General features: G+C 37.5%; 3 protein-coding genes across 3 annotated transcripts; 1 reads left to right on the forward strand and 2 right to left on the reverse strand.

The window, feature by feature from the left end:
- Positions 1-193: 193 nt before the first annotated feature.
- LOC119988520 (sodium/hydrogen exchanger 4) lies at positions 194-4,440 on the reverse strand. Its single transcript, XM_038833578.1, has 14 exons — positions 4,235-4,440; positions 3,583-3,701; positions 3,388-3,485; positions 3,218-3,277; positions 3,078-3,124; positions 2,791-2,985; positions 2,066-2,112; positions 1,916-1,982; positions 1,609-1,709; positions 1,411-1,512; positions 1,034-1,178; positions 858-920; positions 641-724; positions 194-552 (listed from the first exon to the last, which is right to left on the reverse strand). Exons 1-14 carry the CDS (start codon positions 4,394-4,396, stop codon positions 274-276), a joined length of 1,569 nt encoding a protein of 522 aa, XP_038689506.1. The 5' UTR covers positions 4,397-4,440; the 3' UTR covers positions 194-273.
- A 2,071-nt stretch (positions 4,441-6,511) lies between these two features.
- LOC119989237 (glycerophosphodiester phosphodiesterase GDPDL3-like) lies at positions 6,512-13,508 on the forward strand. The gene is made up of 9 exons (XM_038834636.1): positions 6,512-6,803; positions 7,423-7,716; positions 8,666-8,781; positions 8,999-9,500; positions 10,047-10,085; positions 10,177-10,461; positions 10,820-10,962; positions 12,231-12,714; positions 12,947-13,508. Exons 1-9 carry the CDS (start codon positions 6,659-6,661, stop codon positions 13,246-13,248), a joined length of 2,310 nt encoding a protein of 769 aa, XP_038690564.1. The 5' UTR covers positions 6,512-6,658; the 3' UTR covers positions 13,249-13,508.
- Positions 13,509-14,701: 1,193 nt separating this feature from the next.
- LOC119987769 (receptor-like protein 6) lies at positions 14,702-17,870 on the reverse strand. The gene is made up of 2 exons (XM_038832688.1): positions 15,012-17,870; positions 14,702-14,779 (listed from the first exon to the last, which is right to left on the reverse strand). The coding sequence occupies exons 1-2, from the start codon at positions 17,868-17,870 to the stop codon at positions 14,702-14,704; spliced, it is 2,937 nt and encodes a 978-aa protein (XP_038688616.1).
- Positions 17,871-21,606: the final 3,736 nt, after the last annotated feature.

Raw genomic sequence — 21,606 nt, forward strand, 5'->3', positions numbered from 1 at the left:
AGCAAAGCTATGGAAACCGGATCTGTAATCAACTTGAACTTTCATATATAACATTTAGTCGCCGTAAAAACGAGCACAATTCACAAACTTTGCATATGAACTGAGACCGACACGTAGCGAGCTTCTTTGAACCCTAATTCCAGCTGCATCTGTTTTTGGGTTGTTGACAGCAACTATCAAGTGGAGCTGCTCATTTCAGCATCAAAGTACTAAAGATCAATGATGATAGTATCTTACAAAATGAGATGCGCATGAAATCAAGCACTAGGGAACCTAACATTCTGCTCGACCATGGTTTGGTCCCCCAAATATGGGTCGCATGTAAGTATCATCAAACCTCCGCCAGTAGTGATGGATGGTATATACAGGCCTTGCCATTAGCATCGACAAACCGTCTGTTGCACGGAGAATGTTTGTTGCAGCAGATTCTTCAAAGGAAAGCAAAGGAAGAGTCGCATCATCTTTGGGAGACTTTGGTTGCACATTCTTGTTGTTACTTGCATGGTGGGGAAGCAGGTACATTATAAGTGGTTTCGTCAGAAAGCCAAATACCTACAAATGATGTAATTGAGAATCTGTCAGTTGAGCGTTCTTAAGACGAATTATTTCGCAGAACAAAAGGATGGAGACTTTAGTGTACCAGTGTACTGAAGAGGACGACAACTATGGTGTTGGTGACCATCGTAGCATTAATCGGATCCCAGGTAACACCAGAGTATGTGAACTTCACAAGACCAAAAGCAAACTCAAACAAACATAAGCTTTCAGAAAGTTGATTTTATAACCACTTTGAGTATCGTTTCTGTCGCCAACTATTAAGAACAATCAAATACTCTTTTGATGGATAGAAAGCAAACCTGTTTAAAAGCTAGAGCAATAGATACTGCACCTCTCATGAGCCCAGCCCACCAAATAACTATCTGGAAAAGAAAAAAGAGAGAAAATTCAAAAGATAGCAAACATCAAGAGAAGAAAAATGCTTATTTCCATGCGTGAAAAGGAAAGTTAACAAGGCAAATATGGAAATTCAAACCTGGTGCTTGACTGTGATTGAAGCTATTCTATCAGCTCTTCTATTCATGTAATTGGAAAGAGCAGAGAGAGGAAACACGAAAGCCGCACGTCCAAGCAATATTAGTAAGATCAAAGTACTGTAGATGGCCATCAAAGTCCCAAAACTGCAACCATTGAAAATTTCGGAATATTTTTAGGTGAAGAGGACCTAGTGGCTCTTCCAAAGAAATATAACTGCTATGTTTCACAAGGAAAAACATTAACTTGCTCGTGAATAAAAAATGTAAGACTTGTCAATTGGAAATTGAAATACTTGGAATGGAAATCATTATAATGTAATTCAAACCATTAAAAGAAAACCATCAGAGAGAGGTTAATGGATGGATGAAGTAGTACCTCAACTTAGTCATCTTCCACTTTTCAATGTCGAGAGCATCCATCCCCACATAGAGAAAGATGAATGTTTCTGCAATAAACGATAACATAGCAAATACATGCCTGTGAAAGGGTAGGCAAGAGAGGAATTGTTAGCAAATTGGTATTAGAATTGGTTCAGCATGCTCAGGATGAGTTAATGTTACCCCACATACGTGCCTGGTTGTGATTCTAGAACTTTCTGTTACATTATGCCAAGCATAGTGCGACATGACAATCCCACAGATGAAAACAGTTAGAATCCCACTCAGTTCAAACAGCTGCATGAGAAAACAGTGGTTGATATAACTAATACAAAAAACATGAGCCTCTGTATGGACAAGAATGAACATAAACGAGGTGTTTCCAGCCTAATGAAATATAAGGTGTGCAGGTAGAATCTATGTTATGACGCAATCAAATTTCAAGATTTAACTATCATGCAGCTCTTTTAAGTTCAGATTGAACATGGTTCTCAACACATTACCTCAGCCAACATGTAAGACAGATACGCCATTAAAACCATCAAAGAAAGCTCCCGAATGCTCGAATGTCTGTAAGCATAGAGAATTTCACACTATTAGACAGCATCCAGAATTTGGATTAAAAAGAACATTACTCTAGATAAAGTATTTACCTTCCAAAATATAAGGTTTTGAGTATATATGATGTCAAAAGTCCAGCCTGTAAGAATATCAGAATAGTTAAAACGAAGATGAAGAAAGAAAATGTCGAAGTTAAGTTGCTAGCTTGAAAAGCATCCATCATTGAAACAGAGAGCTAGAATGGCATACTGCCTTTGCTGAGCATTGCAGATCTCAAGCGATGGAGGAAAGTTAATCCACATTTATCCAAGGCTTTGGGCCAAAAACAAACAAAAAAAACCAACATCCCAACAAAGAGAGTGGGAGAAGTGTTATGGCTTTAAGGCACTTGAAAGGCTCAGGGTCTATCCAATCCTATGTGATTGACAACCTTCACTAACATGTGTAAGCTTCATAATTTTTAAAAATTAGTCTTTCAGGATAATAACTCCCAAGATGCTCAATGCAGGAGCAATTAAGCAGCGTAATTAGCTAGACAACGAAAGAGAAGCCATTCTAAAGGAATATATTGCCTTCCACTTCCACATTTTCATTTATAGGACAGAGAGGCTTTCAAGAATCAGAATGGGCTTTCCTCAACAATCATAATTTCTGTTGGAGCCTCCGAGCTTCAGTCAAAATATCCGACATTATTCAAGAGAAACATCTTCAAGATGATCATTGATAGAATAAGTAAAAGGCCAGTTAGTGACAATGAAACCACATTTACTAACTGTTCTTTCATAATTATACATTCAAGTTGAAGATCCAAACTCACAGAAAGTCCAAGCGCAGTGCTTGCGGAAAAGAGGTACAAGAAATCTCCTATCAAACGAAGGGCTGTTCTGCCATTAAGCCTTGAAACATCTATCTTGCGAACTGCATTGAATAGAACAACTGATGTTGCATCATTTACCACCCCTTCCCCAAAGACTAAGCTGTACAACAAAGGAGTCTCATCTTGATGGAGAACCTACATGAGAAAGAAAAACATCTCAGAACATACAACTATAAGAGAAGCAAGTCATGAAAAGATGGATGTAAAATTATCATCTTCTAACCAACCTGCAATGTACACACTGTATCGGTCGAGGAAAAAATTGTTCCTATAGCTGTGTCAAAAAGTTCATTTGCAGCCATAATCAAATAACTAAAGAGCCAGCACTCCATAGAAAGACTAACATTAGAAAAGTAAAGCATCTTACCAAGATATTCTTGTGGTTTTAAACCAACAAATCCTAATCGAGGAAATAACCACCAGCTGCCTAAGCCAACAGTAACATGAGAGACGTCGGATGTAATTCCAGTATAGGACATCAATAACATAAAGAAAGTGAAGATGAATAGACTGTAAAAGAATTCTTAGGAAAATTACCAGCTGTTATAATTAAAGCTGAAATGAAAACACCAACAACCCCAAAGAGCATGATGGTCAGAAAGTTCTGGAAGAAGTGCTTCTTCTTGACCTGAAATCTGTCCGAAAATGAACATAGTAAGTCAATCTCTTTAAGTTTCCTATTATGCTATTCAAGACACTCCAAAAATGCTGCAAATAAAAGGATGACCCTACCCAGCATTGAATATTATTGGTGGAAGCAGATATATGAAGAAGACTTCTTCGTTGAATGTTAAAATGTGAGAATTTTTTCCCTTACTCAGAACCAAAATGATTGCTCCAGCAATGCATCCCTGTCCAACAACAAGATGAACGTCAATAATAATCAAGCAAGTTAGATCAGCTACATAAGTAAAAAATGTTTGTAGTTAAATAAATCTCCAACGTAAAAATTGTTCAAGATAACAGAGAGAAGAACACTAACCATTAGGCACATACATAAAACATCATCTGTATCATTATCAAATGGGTAATTTTAAGCATCTCAAACATGGAACCCGAAATTCAACATCTTAGATCAATCTTTTACATCAACTTTTCAATGTTTCATAATAAAGCTAAACAACTCTCGTGCACAAGCCTCCCGCAGTGATGCGCGTTGGGACGTGCAGGATAATCTTCCTAATTAATGGGAATGACAAAAATTCCATTTCTTTCACCTCCCCTGACCTAAAGCTCGAAACTTTAACTCCATAACCTCTTAATAGGACCTCAAACATGCTAATTACAGGAAGAAAAAAAACCCCTTAAAGCCCACAATAAATACATGCATAAATACAAACAAGCGAAAGGAAAAGCAAAGAAAGAAAAACGAATGAATTTTTACAATGATGATGGCAGTTATAGATTCATTGACCCATCGATTCTCCTCAAGCAAGTGACCCACAACCAAACAGAGGCAAAGAACAGCTACAAACACCGTTATGGGTACCACCAGTTCATGTTCTCCTCCAAAGTTTCTTGCACAATCTCGCAGTAGCTCCATCATTATTTACTCCCTGAGAAAATCAATCAAGTAAAAAGATTAATGTGGATAGAGCCGGTGGAGACTAGAGACCATATAGAGTGAGCCCTCAACAGAGTTTGCCCGGGAATTGGGGGGTCACCCACAGTGTTCACAGGTGGGACTGACACGTGGAACCGATGCATGCTCTTTGTGAACCACGTATCAAGAGCCCTGAGTTGGAATATTTTCTGTCCCTGTAACAAAATTGGGAAATTACTTGATGACTGAGAATATTTTCTTCCCCATAATATTTAATGAAGTTTGATTAATGATTAGAAAAGCAAAAGAAAATACCTTTGTCCACCGTGGTATGACCAATTCGACCATTCAATTGATCGGCCAAAAATAATAAAGATTTAAGTAATAATCATTTCAATAGTGTAATTCATTGGGGTGTGGTTTTCAATGGATCTTTTAGTATGATGTCATCATACCCAACGAATACATGTCACGCACTATTATGATACTTTTGAGATCGTTTTTATTGAGATCCCTAACATTATTGTTGATCGGCATGTCTCTTCTAAGTAGAAAGAAGCAAGAGAGGTCGTTCCACAGCTCTTCTAGGATTCCTCTACTAGGGTTAATTAATCCACAAATTACCATTTGTTTCATGTGTTTATATGTTAAACACTCTTTATCTCATTATCTTTCACATCTCATCTCTACACACAAGACACTACAAAACTCTTAAATCAAACTATCAAAGTAGACCCTTTTTTTGCCAAATGCAGAAATGCTTCACGAATCCGAATTCTGTTACACGACATTTTAGAGTGTCGTTTTGTACCCAACTAATTGGGACCCACCATCCAACATAATAATATTTGCGCGTTTGGTGATGTCACTAATGATCTCCTCTATGGGGTGGCAGGGGTCTGCTGTAATAAAATTACAGCAGGCCCCGCTGTAATGGCACTTTTAGACAAAAAAAAATTTTATTTTATTTTGAAAAAATTATAGATGTGTAGTTTATGATCTAACGAATCCAACGGTATATTTTTTGTTCGAAACAAAAATCAAATTCATCGTGATCCAGACACCGAAATGTTTTGAGTTTATATCAGACGGTCTAAAATTGTTAAGCATTTTTCATATAGCATATGATTTTTGTTTTGAACAAAAAATATACCGTTGGATTCCTTAAACCATAAACTACACATCTATAATTTTTTCAAAATAAAATAAAATTTTTTTTTTTCCCAAACTGTCATTACAGCGGGCCTGCTGTAATTTTATTACAGCAGAGCCCCGGCACCCTCCTCTATGGTGTTCTTCCACGTCATCAAGTGCCAGGTTGTAGCTTAGCACGTTTTGGGACCCTCTGCGTAGCTGTGGTCCAATCAGTGGATTAATAAACGGTGAGCACCGGCTTGGGCAGGCTGGCTGGCTGGCTAGCAGAGAGGTCACATAATAAAGAAATAAGAGTTTCACCCGTCTCTCATACCGTTTAAATAAATATCTAATGAAGAATTTATAAATCTATGAATTTCTTTAACTTAATAAGACAGTCTAAAATCATGAGCCTTGGTGTTTTTAACTTAAAAAAAACTGATACCCTTTTACAATGATAGTTAAATTTGAGCAAATAAATTCATTAATGTTTCCTAACACTGATATCAAAAAAAGGTTGTTTAGTTTGAATATGGATTGTACTTATGTGAATCGTGTTAAAAACACACCATAATTAGAGAAAGTTTTTACGTAGCTGAATACAATGATGGCACGTTCGACTTAGAGCTGAGGACTTATTAGAGCTCCATCTAAGATGTGATAGCTAAAAAGACAAATTTTTCTAACTAGAACAACAAATGAGAAGGTCTTTCTCTTTAAACTCTCAAAACTCACTCTCATGTGTATCCCTTTTACATTCTTGTGTCGACTCCTTTTAGAAGTCCAATGATGAGTTGAACTTAGACTTGGTTTTGAGAAAACAGACAATATTTTATAATGATGATCAAGTTTGGATAATGGAATAAATTGTTTGGTAACATCAACTACATAATCTATTTTTTTTTTTTACTATCAAGGCAAATCCTCCTCAAGCCAAGAAAGTGAAGAAACTTCAATTGTTCGGCTTGACGACTTTGCTTGAGCCAGCCAAACATGCATAATTATGAAGTTAAAAAAGGTTAGCGCCCACGTACCTATTTCCTTCGTCGTTCTAACAAATCTCACACATTTCCCGAGAGAAAAAGCTAGCACAATCGTCGGTGAGGACTCGCCGGAAGTTACAGAGCTTCAATGAGTTGCTGCCGTCAGTCTCCGGCAATGTGTAGGCCACTCGCTTTCAGTTCCTTACTAGCCGTACTTGCTCTACAAACGGTCGCAGTAGCTCTGGTTGCTGCTCAAGGATCTAGTGGTGGCAGTCCATGGCAGACACTGAGCGGTCAGTTCTCGAGCTGGTTTTTACTTTAGATGCTTGTTATTAGTTCTCTGTTTGGTTGCTAAGAAAGTGGAGGAAAAAGGATCGCTAGATTTGCTTCCCACATTTTTATAATTTTCGTTTTAATTGTTACTTGTTTTCTGTTTGTTTGCTAAGAAAGGAGAGGAAGAGAAAGAAAACAAATGCAATATGTCTTTTATTTTTTTTTTCAGATCAATCGCGTTTCATAGTTTTATTTCTTTTGATATTGTTATTTTTATTAAAAATTTATATTTCTTGAGTTTGCACTGACGGATTGACTTAAATTGATGGTTGTATTCGATTTGTTGAATGCGATGATCTTCTCTCGCTCAGAATTGAAAGAATCTGAATTTTTAACACTAATTTTATTTCTCTGATGTAAAGACTTAGATAACAGAAATGTTGAGTTTCAAGAACTTTTTTTATTATCATTATTATTGTTGGGCTTTTGCCGTGAAAAATAAAATTTAAAATCAAATCACACACAAGATTTCAGTGGTTTGACAAAACTTGTCTACATCAACTGGCTTGTGTTTTAGCATGCAGTAATGATACAGCAATTCCTAGTGTTCATCAGCTCACTTGTTTATTTCTTGTGCAGGGAATCCGCCTTTAGTTATAGCACGTGGTGGATTTTCTGGATTATTTCCAGATTCTAGCTTTAATGCTTACGGTTTGACAATGCTTACCAGTGTACCAGATGTAGTCTTGTGGTGTGATGTACAACTGACCAAAGATGGAGTTGGGATTTGTGCTCCTAATGTGAACATAAAAAATTCTACCGGCATTGAACAAGTGTTCAAAGATCAAGCAAAGTCTTACCTGGTTAACGGGGTGCCTACGCAAGGATATTTTTCTGTGGATTACACCATGAATGACCTTGCAAATGTATCTTGTAAGTTCAATTTATTCGAAACTACTATTTTTATTATGCTATTTCAGAATCTGTTTTTATTTCCTCTCTCTTGGCCGAGGAGGGGGTGGGAGTTGGGGACTTAACAATTTGATATTGTAAAGAACTAAAGATCAATGGTCATTTTCATCTATAAGGTGTTGCCATTGCCTCATATAGTGAGATGAAGAGAGTGAATGCCGTGCAAATTTAAATGATATCGTGTTGTGCTAAAATTGGTAATAATCACGTGTTCCTGAATTTCGCTCTGGATGGTGACCATCTATTATACCCAACATATTTGGGATTGAGGTTTCGGATGATAGTAACAATGAACAATTACTACAAAAGTTAGTTACTGAGAATTTTGTTTAGTCTTATCAGGTCTTCTATCACAACTGTACTGATACCTATATCACTCTGGCCAAAATTACATTAGCAGACCACCATCAGGTGAATTAGAATACTTAGCTGGCCTCATTTCTAATCAATTTGTTTTGGCCTGTCACATTTGAAATGTTCCACCTGCACCTATGGATTGCTCTTATTTTTTAATTGGAGACTTCTTTGCATTTACACGAGTTATAGCAGGATCCCATTTTTGAGATTAGAAGGTTTTAGCTTGTTCATTGGTTTAGTTCTCAGGTCCATCATGTAAATACCTGAATCATCACATTGTCATCATCACTAACTTGCTATCTGTAATTTTACTGCTTGTTTTCTTTATATAGTTAATTCATCAATAGAAAATGGAAAATCATTTTGTATCACTTACAGATTGAGAAATACCTTGTTTGGTTGTCTAACCCACTGACATAGGGCAAGCATAGTGTTTTGAAAACCAGCTAGTTGAGGCTTCTGAGGAATTTTCTACTCCTATTTTATGAATCTGCTCTCATGATGCTCTTTTAGGAATGCATTCTGACTTTTTCAGACCTTTGTTCCCTTCCAGTAATTCAAGGAATTTTCTCTCGATCGGATAAATTTGACGGCAACAGATTTCCAATTCTCACTGTTGAGGATGTGGCTGGGCAAATGAAGCCACAGGGATTTTGGTTGAATATTCAGGTAGATAATATGCCCTGATTTCTTTAATATTACCTTATGTTGATGTAAACATAGTCTTTATCATCATAACTATGCTTATTAAGACTTCTAATATTCTCTTTGAAATTGTGGTATCAGCTCACATTTTTTTAATGGTAAGTGTTGCATCTGCTCAGCTAGCGCTTTTTTTTTATTTAAATTATTTTTTCTAATCTTTTTTGTTGTTCTATTTTTGCAGCATGATGCATTCTTCACTCAGCATAATTTGAGTATGAGAAGTTATGTTCTCTCTGTCTCTAGGAGAGTGGTTGTTAACTATATTTCATCACCAGAAGTGGGGTTCTTGAGGAGTATTGCATCACGTTTTAACCCTAGAATTACAAAGCTGGTGTTCCGGTTTCTAGGGCCAAATGAAGTTGAACCTTCAACCAACCAGACTTATGATACTCTATTAAACAATCTAACATTTATCAAGACATTTTCCTCTGGAATTCTTATCCCAAAGTATTACATATGGCCGGTAGATGCAAGTCTTTACATCCAACCTTACACCCCTGTTGTCTTGAATGCTCACAAAGAAGGGCTAGAAGTCTTTGCATCAGATTTTGCGAATGACTTGACATTAAGCTATAATTACAGTTACGATCCAGCATCCGAGTATCTATCTTACATTGATAATGGTGACTTCTCTGTGGATGGGGTGCTGTCTGATTTCCCAATAACTCCTTCCGTAGCTAGAGGTAAGTTATATTCTTCTTCCTGTTTGAAGCATTGTAAATATTTTCTGAGATTGAACATTATCCTGTTGGTGTGTTTTGAATATCTCCCCCTCGAACAAATTTTCCGTAACAAGAATTTTGATGCAAGCTCAAAATAATGAATCCCAACTACGGAACTACCATGGGTTATTCTAATTGAAGAAGCTCCAGACTGTTCTTTAGAACACTTGATCTTGACATTGTGATATGTTACTGCTCTGTCAACCTTTTGATACTTTAAGCTTGAACGAATAGTACTTGGTGCAGCTTTCTTTAATGTGCCCATGGTCAGATCATCTTAAATAGTTTCCGTCATTTTGTTTTCAAGTAATATTACTCTTGAGAGTCTCATAATTATGTTAGTTTTCCATTCTGCATTGCATGTGATTTAGTAAATTTTGGTTTAAACTAGACGGTTCAATGACCCCCTCTATTATTTTAAAAGTCTTTTCCAATTTTATTTCATTCTTTGTCCATTAAAAAAAGGATCTAGAATTGCATTGACTCCTCTGCCTGCCTTTGTTGCAGATTGTTTTTCTCATCAAGGCAAGAATGCTTCTGAACAAGGTATGCATTGTGATTCCACAGGTTGTCTGACTGTTTAATTGCATTGCGCTATGATTATTGACATGTTTCCTTTGCTTTGCCCAATCAATAGTGAACCTTTTGGTTATATCAAAAAATGGTGCAAGTGGAGACTATCCTGGCTGTACTGACCTGGCTTACCAGAAGGCTGTTTCAGATGGTGTTGATGTTATCGACTGTCCTGTTCAAATGTCAAAGGATGGAATACCATTTTGCCTAGGCTCTATAAATCTCGGTGATGCCACAAATGTGTTACAGTCAAATTTCACCACACTGTCATCTACAATTCCGGAGATTCAGCCTGGTAGTGGAATATTTTCCTTTAGCCTATCATGGAGTCAGATACAGAGCTTGTCACGTAAGTTGAATTCGGTTCTTTCTCACTCCTCTTTTTCCTGATGTGATGATCCTTGACATTCTTCCATACACCTCAGCAACTGGGATCACTGGGATCCTAGTTGCTGGGACGAGTAGCAGTGCTGTTTTTTAAAATATTTTTTAATCATAAGCTACTCTTGATTAGTTCTCTTACTTCCCTGTTTAGTTCTCTTACTTCCCTGAAATATCTTTATTTGTGTGGGAACTGTAGTTTCTTACATTTTACTGGCTCATTTTAATAATGTTTCAGATTGATACTGTTGACTAGAACTATTTCTTGAATGCTCATTTTAATATTCATTCATGCATTAAAATTCTTTCTTAAAATTTCTTTGTAGCGATCATATCAAACCCACATAAAAATTATAGCTTGTTCCGGAATCCCAAGTTCAGAGATGCAGGGAAGTTTCTGACATTGTCTGATTTCTTGGCATTGGCAAAGAATTCAAACTCTCTTTCTGGCATCTTGATTAGCATTGAGGTGAGTTATGTTGCCTCCTTTACCATCAGGCCATCCTTATTTGCATGTTTAATTCCTGCATCAATTTTTTTGGCTGAATTTACACAAGCTCCTCCATGGTTAATTCATTTACTTGGACACACAAGTGTGTTTGCTGATGGAGGGCGTGGCAGCTTGGTCCCTTGGGTGTTAGCTCCTTCTGATGCTGAGTTGGTGTAGGACCATCCCTCCTGAAGAAGGGTCTTAACTTGACACTCCCCTATAGTGGTTGACCACATGTTTTTCTTGTTGTACATGAATTGTCTTTTTTCTTGTTGTTAACCGAGAACAACTCAGCAGACCTGCCCTTTGAACAGCCCACTAAGCCCAAACTTGGGCTGGGCTAGGCACACGCAAACTTGCCCAATAGGTTAGTTGGGCCGAGGCTTAGTACAAAACTACTTGGAAATAGCTGCGCCAGTTTAGAATCGAATTCCCGACCTTGGACGAGATTCTTTACACCCCAAGTCTGGAGAGAGAACCCGTTGTACATGAATTGTCCCATCTGTGTGTCTTCTTCGGGGAGATTAGTATTGACTATGGCTATATATTGCTTCTTACCTTAGAGAAGAAAAGGGAAAAGACCCTGAAGACTAATCTTTAATCTGGAGGTCTCAGGTTCCAATTTCGTAGGGGAACTTTTATTTTTTTTCTTATTGGGATGGGGGTTGGGGAAGGAGAAGGGAGAGGTTTTGCTTAATGGAATGGGAGAACTTTACGTCCTATATTTGAGACAAGATCCAGTTGGCTACTTCGGTGAAAAAGAAGAGAGTTGTGGCTGAGAATTCTATTTGATTGGCCTGTCATTGAGGGTGGCAGGAAGAGTCGATCGGTTTTACTAAACATTCAGTAAGTGTAAGAAGAACATAAACAATCCTGTCCAAGAGAATCTATACTTGACTGATCTTATCCATCCCTTGATCGCATTTCGATGATTAATTTGACCTCAAAAGGTTTATTTGATAGAACTTAAAACTGTGGTGCTGTTGCATGTTTTATTATGCCATTTCATTGATTTGGTACTACTTAAGTGAGCTTAGATCATGGATTGCAAATCTTCTGGATATCTACACCCTCATTTCTTTTAAACACAATAATCATTGGTTGTCAACATCACAGATTCAGTTCTTTCATAATGGTCAAGATTATTTTGTACTTCTCATGCAGCGTCAGAGCAAAATGATTCTCTCTCATCCCTATCTATAGCTTTGACCATAAGATGACATATTCTTCCCCTTTTTCCCTTTCAGAACGCAGCCTATCTTATAGAGAAGCATGATTTACGGGTGACTGATGCAGTACTTGACACCTTAAGCAAAAGTGGTTATGCTAATGAGACATCTATCAAAGTTATGATCCAGTCCACCAGCAGCTCTGTTCTAAAGAACCTTACCGAGAAAAGTGATTATGAGCTCGTTTACAAGGTTGATGAAAATATTCGTGATGCCACTGATGCAACCGTTGAGGACATCAAGAAGTTTGCTAATTCTGTGGTTGTTGGCAAAACCTCTGTCTTCCCTGAGAGTCGGTCATTCATTATTGGTCAGACAAACACTGTGGAGAAGCTACAGTCATTTAAGCTCCCTGTTTACGTTGAAACTTTCCAAAATGAGTTCGTATCTCAAGCTTGGGATTTCTACTCAGATGCAACTGTTGAGATCAATTCATATGTTGAAGGAGCTGGTATTAATGGTGTTATCACTGAATTTCCTCTGACATCTGCTAGATACAAAAGTAAGTGGGTATAATGATTTGATTTCTTTTCATGTAGGGGATGAAATTAGACTGGATGGTGGTTTATTTCAGCTGCTTCATATTTTTTAGGTTGCATTTAGAAGCAGTTCAGCTATTTTCTGAAACTGCTATACTTTGCCCATTGTTTAGTAATTGTAGATTTATGGGTCGGATCCATGGGTATTTTTTCTCACTCTTATGAATCGAAAATGGCTGCTCCATTTTGTTGCAGGAAACAGGTGTTTGGGCAGCAAAACCCTTCCTAATTACATGAGTCCTGTTGAACCTGGTGGTCTCATGCAAGTGATTGCATTAGCATCCATGCCACCAGCTGAGGCTCCCAATCCAGTGCTCACAGAAAAAGATGTTACGGAACCGCCTTTGCCATCTTATGAAGCCCCAACATCCAGCCTAGGCGGAGGTGGACCAGTAGCTCCTACACCACCGAACCGACAACCCAAGACAACAACATGCTTGTTCAGTTCAAATTTTGCATTGCTCCTCTCCACTCTGTTACTATTTTTGAAACTGTAACATGGTCACACGCTGCTACCTGCAGTCATTCTGTGCCTTTGAGCTTCTGCTCTACGACTACCCACCCACGGCTGATTCATTTTTTTCATTCTTCTTGTAGCATCAAATTCTATCACTTTTGCTGTTGTAGGCAATCTTCGTTCTTCCCTATGTATTTTGAGAACACCAGATCTGGAGAGGTATATATATGTGCGTGGTTATTCCTTTGTGGGTAATACTAATGACACAGAATTGAAGGCACCTGAGGTGCGGCCCCTGTATTTTTCTTTGCTAATCGGTCAATCACTTTCCTTTCCTTTTTTTTTAAAAAAGTTCATGGACGATTGTATTAAGTTATTCAATAAAATTAGGTAATTGAGATTTATAGGCATTCAGACTATCATAAAAAAAAAAGTACAACCAGGAGGATTAAAAAAAATTTGAAAAACGCAAAGATGGCCATTGTCGGACACTCTCGGATGAGACCTATTACATCAAAAATCGTTAGATGGTAGCAGAATGATTTCGTACACCACTGAACAAAGATTGAAGAGAAAAACCAACACAAATATTACATCTTGGATTTATAGCAAAGGATCTTGGCTTCCCCTTCAACAAGAGATGCCGATCTCATTCAGATCCGAAAATCTTGAAACTATAAAACCAAATATATGTCGTCGAAGTATACCAGAAATCGAAGATCCAGAACGAATGGAGGAGATCTGTAGCCAGATAAGAGAAACCCTCCAAAATCCTCTTTCAACACAAAAACATAAAAAAAAAAAATAAAAATCCTCTTAATGTCAAAGGTTAGAGTTTTAATTTTTTACCACAAACCCTTTGAATAGTCCAATGGATTTATGTGATTTTCGGCTCGCTAATTTCGATTATTTAAATATAGCCGACCAGTCTTCTTCTGGAGAAACAGTGATTCTTGTGCCAGCAGTAATACTAAGATTCTATATAAAGTGGCTTTGAAGTAACAATTTCAATGAAGACTTTCATTTTTTTCTAAATAAATTGATATTGCGAATGAAGTGTAAAGTTTTTGTGTTTAATTTTACTGTATACATACAATAGTGGGCTCTAACATATTCTAATAGTGTGTATTAACTTGTTAGATCTTCGAAGATTACTAGACAAGTTCAGTTGTGTAGAACAAGTGCTACAGCGAACGCCAAGACTAAGAGTGGCCTTCAAGGGCAGTGGCGATAACCGACCAGGCAACTGCACTTTTACAAGCTGGTGTTCCTGTCCTGTCAATGTCATTTGGTTCCTGTTCATGCATGGCAAACTAAAGATTTTATACACAAAAAAAAGATAAATCATGATCAAATGAACGAGATTATAGAAATATGATTCATACATTCCATATCAATCTTGGAAGAAGAACATTCGAAATTACGAAAAATTATTAAAGCCAGCCTTATATAAAAGCTATTACAAGAAAATCGAACGTCTTTCCAAGGAGCAGCTATTGCAATATCATACTGCAGATGAATCGGTCTTGTAAATCTGGATCGCTTAATTCTCTTATGGCATCATATGCTTCCTGTTAGGCACCTTCATGATCAAAATAAAACAAAAAAAAGAGAAGCAGAATTTATTGAGAGTTTCATCTACACAGTTTATTAGGACCAAAAAGAAAGTAAACATTACCATTAACACTCCACACTCTAGTTTCTTCCGCCTCTGCTTCTACGATTTTGTCTCCTCGCGTTCCAGCCTTGTATTCCTTCGACCATTCTTATCACTAGCCATTGTGTTTTACCTGTTGAGAATACGATGTATCCAATAGACAATCCAATCACTAGTCCAGTACCATAACCCATCGCCACAATTTTCCAATCAAACCCACTTGCATTGTCATCCTCTTCGTTGAGAAGTGAAGCTAGTGGTGGTGACTGTGTATTCTCATCATCATTTCCACATGTCATTGACAATGGAAATCCACATAAACCCAGGTTCCCTTCATAGGAACTGTTGTCAAATGTGTTGAACTGTTTGCCCTTCGGTATGGGTCCTTCAAGCTTGTTATTTGATAGATTTAACTTTGCTAGAAAGGTTAGACTTGTCAATTCTCCAGGAATCTCCCCTATTAGCTTGTTGAAAGAGAGATCTAACCATTCAAGACCTGTCAAATTTCCCAATGATGATCTAATGTGACCTCCAATCATGTTATTTGAAATGTTGAGGCCTTTAAGAGCTGTAAGCTTTCCAATTACTTCTGGAATATCTCCTTCAAACTTGTTGTTTGAGAAATCAATGGTCTTGAATGTTGATATAATTTTTACCAGCTTGTACTCTAGCCCTTTCATGCACACAGACACAGAATCTTGATAATACGAACCCACCGTTGCACCTCCAACATATTGCAGACTGTTTGTACCATCTCCAGTATCCATCATGGCCTTCAGATTCTTGATATAATTTGTTGGCAAAGGACCGGAAAATGCATTATTTGCAATATCAAATATCTGTAAAGATATAGGCAAAAGAGGATTGTTCTCATGATCATGAATGGGACCATGAAATCTATTGGACCTTAGAATAACGACTTTCAGTTCTTGGAGAGTGAGCAACCAATGGGGGAATGTATCATTTATCTTGTTGTTGCCAAGATCAAGAACTTCCAGCATTTTACAATTCGCAATTGATCTTGACAAAATCCCTTCAAATCGATTTCCATTGAAGTTGAGAGTTTTCAAGATGCTGCCATCTGCAAAGCTTTTTGGGATTTTCCCGTGAAATGTATTCCTCGATAAATCCAACACTTCTAGGTTTCTGCTAAAGTTTCCAATGCACTCTGGAATAGTCCCAGATAACCTATTTTGTGAAAGATTAAGTATTTCAATACCACTAGCATTGCAGATCAAATGTGGTATCTCTCCACTCAATTTATTGTTTGAGATGAGGAAAACAACGATGTTAAACTGCGGAACTAGTAATGGTCCTTGAAGCATGTTGGATTGAATGTCAAGAAATTCAAGAGACTTCCATGGAAGTTTCCCTATATCAGTTAGATGGTTGTGAGAAAGATTTAAATAATACATTGATTCCCTCCCCACCTCCCACATCCATTGAGGAACTTGCCCACGAATCCTATTGTTGGAAAGGTCTAAGTTGTCCATATATTTTGAGCCTCCCAAGAAATTAGGAAATTCGGTTAAGTTGCAGGAGGCGAGAGACAAATATGTCAACTTGGGTAATGAATAATTGTATTTGATGTTATTGGTTACTAATAGATTGTTATATGAAAGATCAAGAGATCGAAGATTCGAGAGCTTTGAGAACATGTCCAACTCTATCAAACCACTCAAGTTATTTGATGACAGGTCAAGAGAAATAAGGTTAACGAAATCAAAGATAGATCTTGGAACAAATCCGTGCAACTTGTTATTTCTTAAAATGAGGACTTCTAAGGATTTATGCTCAAATTCACCGATAGGACCAGTAAACTGGTTATTATGAAGGTACAAAGTATGCAATGATGGAAGGGTATACAACCAAGATGGAATGGTACCATTTAGAAAGTTAAAACCCAAGTCTAGGACAACTAGTTTTGAAAGATTTGACAAGTTAGGAATGGAGCTGGAGCCTAACAGTAGATTATGTCGAAGGGATAAAAATTCTAGTTGTGTGAGGTTTGTAAGTGAAGATGGAATCTCACTAAGATTGTTGAATCCGAGGTTCAAACTTCTGAGTTGCGTAAGGTTCCAAATAGAGGCATCAATCAATCCTGTCAAACTGCAGTTCCAAAGAGTCAAATGCTCCAAGGACAACAAATTGTTGATTGCTTTTGGAAATCGGCCTGTGAAAGGCATGTGTCGGAGTTCTAAGTTCCTGAGAGGAGTGCTCCAATTAGACTTTGGAAGAACAATAGTGAGGCCTTCCCTAGCCGATAAAGCGAGTGACTGAAGCTTTGGCAGGTAGAGAATGTTTTCTGGGAATTCTCCTTGCAATCCACATTCACGAAGATCGAGAGATGTTAGTGAGGAAGAGAGATTCACCAAGTAACTTGCACTAACTGAGGACATGTTAACATAGTAAAGGCGAAGTTCTTGGATAATTGTAAAATTCTGAACAAACTTTCTCAGTGCAGGTGCTTCAAGCTCCAAATCAAATGAAAGAGAGAGATCAAGAGAAATCAAACTGGATAGATAGGAGATCTCTGATGGGACTTGGCCTGAAAACCAGGAAAAACTGAGGTTAAGATGTGTCAAACTCTTGAATCGGCCGAACTCAGGAGGAATCCTAGAGTTTGAAAAGTCATTAAAAGCAAGATTGAGATGTTGAAGGTGTGTGAGGAGGAAGAGGCTGTTGTTGGAAGATAACGTGCCCTCAAGCCTACTGCAACTGAGGTCAAGACCAATCACTTGACCAGTGATAATATCACAACTAACCCCATCCCATGTACAACAGTCCACACCTTCTTTCCAGGACTCAGTCTTTGGGTAAGAAACTCCATAATAATCACAAATTGAGGAAGCTGCATATTGTTGTATTGAAAATGTGTTCTTGAATTCTAGTAGGGCAATGCTCTGGTCATGAGGGCACATATGAGTGGAAGTGTGAGCAAAAAAAGATGAAATAAACTGAAGATTGGAAAGCAAGAAAAAGAGGTAGAGCCAATGGCACATCATCTTTGAGAATTTAGTCGAAGAATGGATTGCAGTTGCATAGACAAAGCATAACAGGAATGAATATATATATATAAGAGCATGTTTTGAAGGCAAGAGGACTAGTAATAGTCTTGCAGATAGGACTTTTGACTTGATGGGGATACTAATAAAAGTTGCTGTCTGTCTATCACCTTCTCATTAGCTGGCGGTAGCAAAAGGACCACTGAGTTCTGTATAGTAATATAAGCCAAGTCACTGGATTAACTTGTTTGGAGAACTTTTGTTCACAAAATTGACAGATAGGACTAAAGACATGGACCTGATGCTTTTGGTTTTATTAGCAACAAGACTTGGATTGTTGACGAACGACTCCCTATAGATGTGATAAACGACGCGAAGAAGGGATAGTTTGAGCATTCAAAGGAACGGATTGTTGATTAATCCCATGGAAGACAAAAAGATATAAGATATTCTCTTTGTGTGGCTAAATCGTTTACGAACGACTCATGAGCTATTGGTTTGCTGATTTTATTAATTAGCAGCAAGACTTGGATCGTTCACGAACGACTTGTGATAAAGGACGAGAAGGGGAGGGATTATTTGAAGGAAATCAAGGAATGGATTGTTGATTATTCCAATGAAAGACAAAAGGATATCAAAGATAGATATTATATGCGTGTATGACCAAAATAATATGAATTATCAGAACAAGTAAAGAATAGGACCTGCATCGAAATATTTTTCCATATGCATGTATGGAAAAAATGTACAGATGATGCCAAAGATTATTATAACTGAAAATGACATGCCATCAAAACCAGGACAAGGATTCATGAAGCAATGTTGATCACAACTCTGACGGCAATTTCTTCCTCGATCAATTTCCTCTTGATCCCAGAAAGGAAGACCAAAATATCACCAGGCTTTTGTTAAATGTATTTTGAGAGCAGTAACAGTTGATGCCTCCATGTAATGTGCTAATGGGTTTTGTGGAGCCTGATCATGGACTAACTGTGCCTGGGCTCGAATCGTAAGAAATTTTTTTGTGGTTTCCTTAAGATTGTAAAGTGACGGTTGCAGTATTGTAGTAAGTCCATGTTGCCCTAAGGGCTATTTATTCTGAATATTGTCTCTTTCTTGACATAGTGAAAATAGTGGAGACTCTCGTGGACGTACCCTATATTGGGTGAATTACGTAAATTTTGTGTTTTCATTGTCTCTATTCTTGCATCTCTGATATCTCTCCTCGTTTGAGGTTCCTCTACGTACGGGGAATTTGCCTTCCATATTCTTGCATGTTTCACGGTACATATGAATTGGAAAGGTGTTGACGAACGACTGATGACTCATGAGCTGTTGCTTTTGATTTTATTAACAGCAAGCTAGACTTGGACCGTTGACAAAACGACTTCCTATACGTGTGATAAAGGACGTGAAGGAGGGATAATTTGATGTAGAACATATTGCAGCCAAGTTCTACGAGGCTTGGGATCAAAAGCAAGGGTCTTTGACTCATGTTCATTGACATGGTCATAACTTGGGGCTCGGATATCCGTTTTGGGCCCATACCATATCAAATCGAAGCTTGTTTCGAGCCCGACAGCGTGGGGACTAAATGCATAGCTGTTAGGCATCATTTTCGGCCTCAAATCGATGGGTTTCGGGTCATTTTTGCGTATTTTGGTATTTTCGGTTTTTTTTAGGATTTCGCTTATTTTGTTATTTTATTACATTAGTTTCCTTTTTTAATTACGTCGTAATTAGGGTTTATGAATTATTATATTAGGTATTATAACCTCCTTGAAGAGGTAACTTTGAAATAAAATAAATACACCGTTTCAGGATTTCTCTGAGTCTACTTGTTACTCAAGGTATTGATGAAGATCATAGTACCTTTTTTTCAATTTCCGTTTTTGCGTTATAATTTGAAGGAAATCAAGGAATGGATTGTCGATTAATCTCACAAAAGGATATGAAAGATATATTCTTTGCGTGTATGATCAAAAGACATGGATCATCAGAGCAGGTCAAGAGTAGGACCTGTATCAACATATTTTTCCATACGTATAGGAAAAAATGTACAAAGGATACCAAATATTATTACAACTTAAAATTAATGACATAACCTCAAAACCAGGACAAGGATTCATGGAGGAAAAATTACAGTGAAAATTACTTGTTTATCACAACTCTTACAACAATTTCACAATTTCTAGTTCTGCATGAATATGTCTTTCTCCCGTGTGTTATCTAAAATAGAAAACGAATTTTTTTCTCCTTTTCAATTTTATAATCTCTTTGTATTTCTGTGTTTTCTAAAATGTCCGATCAAATGTATTTTCGAGAGCGTTTTCTATTTCTCTAGAAAATAAAAACCAAAAACACTTGGAAAACAATTAAACCAAACACGCATGTAATCCCCAACCCTCTTGTTCTGTTCTTCAACATTTCTTCAGTCGTCTTAATTTTCTCTTAACCAGTAAAGAAGACCAAAATATTACCAGGTTCTTCAGTTAAATGTATTTTAATAACAGTAACAAATTAATGCTGCCGCCATGTAATAAGGTATTTGTGCCTCTTCAAACTGTATCTCCACGAGAAACCTTCTCCTAGGATTGTTGATAAGGGGAGCATAATCAAAATAAGCCAACTTGATATCAGGCCGAACATGAGCTAAACCCTTTAGCAATCCAAAAAGAATCTTGGTGGACACAGTTCTTTCATGGGCCTCATCTTACCATAATCATATTGTAACTTGTCAAAGTGGCCTCTATATGAAATCCCCCAAGTAGCATACCATCTGTCATATGCTTCAGCACTGTATTATATATCCGCACGATGAGCAATCTTCAAATCGAATGGAGTAACCAACCTCTCATGGCCGAGTTTGACACCCATCCCTTTAGATACTCGAGCAACAACACGACGTAGCTGCGTGCAACCAATCTTTCCTCTCTTGGTATAACGAGCTTCATGAAGGTATTGTGGTATCTGGGTCCGAGAAAACCATACATGTACCACAATACGTACGTATCTCCATGAAGCAGGAGTACTAAAGGTTGGTTGCACACAGCCAAGGTTGAGTTGTTGCCCAAGTATCTAAAGAGGTGGGTGATTGGAGTTTGACCTTGATCATTGATATTTTCTATCAAGGCGGACAGACATAGATCAAAGAAGGACATTGTTATATATTTTGGGGTGGGGTAAGTAACAAAAAGATGGAAAAAAATGCTTCACTCTTCAATAAGATTTTATGGAACCCAAAAATAAATTGTTCATGTTTGTGTTTGTTATAGAACACAGTACATATGAACTTGAAAGGTGGTGTAGAGTGTGAAGCAGTAAAATGTACCAAGCTGGTCCTCTAACTTTTGGATTCACTGTGGTGAAAAATCTTACATGGGTAACTCCCTAATGTAAATCACACATGCTTCAACAAGTTATTTTGTTGAACAAACTCACTTCATTTGTAGCGCAACTCCAAAATCTTTCTTTTATTTTTCTTATTTGGAAAGTTTACTAAGAGATGAGAAAAAGTATTACATCATTATGGGCCAGAGCCCACATAATTTCAAGGAAATGATAAGCAGGCCTGTTAGTAGACTTTAGTTGCCAGCCACTAAACCAAAGAGTTGAAGGCCTTTTTCTATTTTATGGGCTTTGCCACAAATGGCCCAAAGTCAAAGCTTTGAAGGCCCATTTTGAAAATATGGGCTATACCATTGGCCCAAAGGTTGACAAGATTGTACGACGAAAA

The sequence above is a fragment of the Tripterygium wilfordii genome, chromosome 21 (genome assembly GCF_013401445.1).
Source record: "Tripterygium wilfordii isolate XIE 37 chromosome 21, ASM1340144v1, whole genome shotgun sequence".
Taxonomy (NCBI): domain Eukaryota; kingdom Viridiplantae; phylum Streptophyta; class Magnoliopsida; order Celastrales; family Celastraceae; genus Tripterygium; species Tripterygium wilfordii.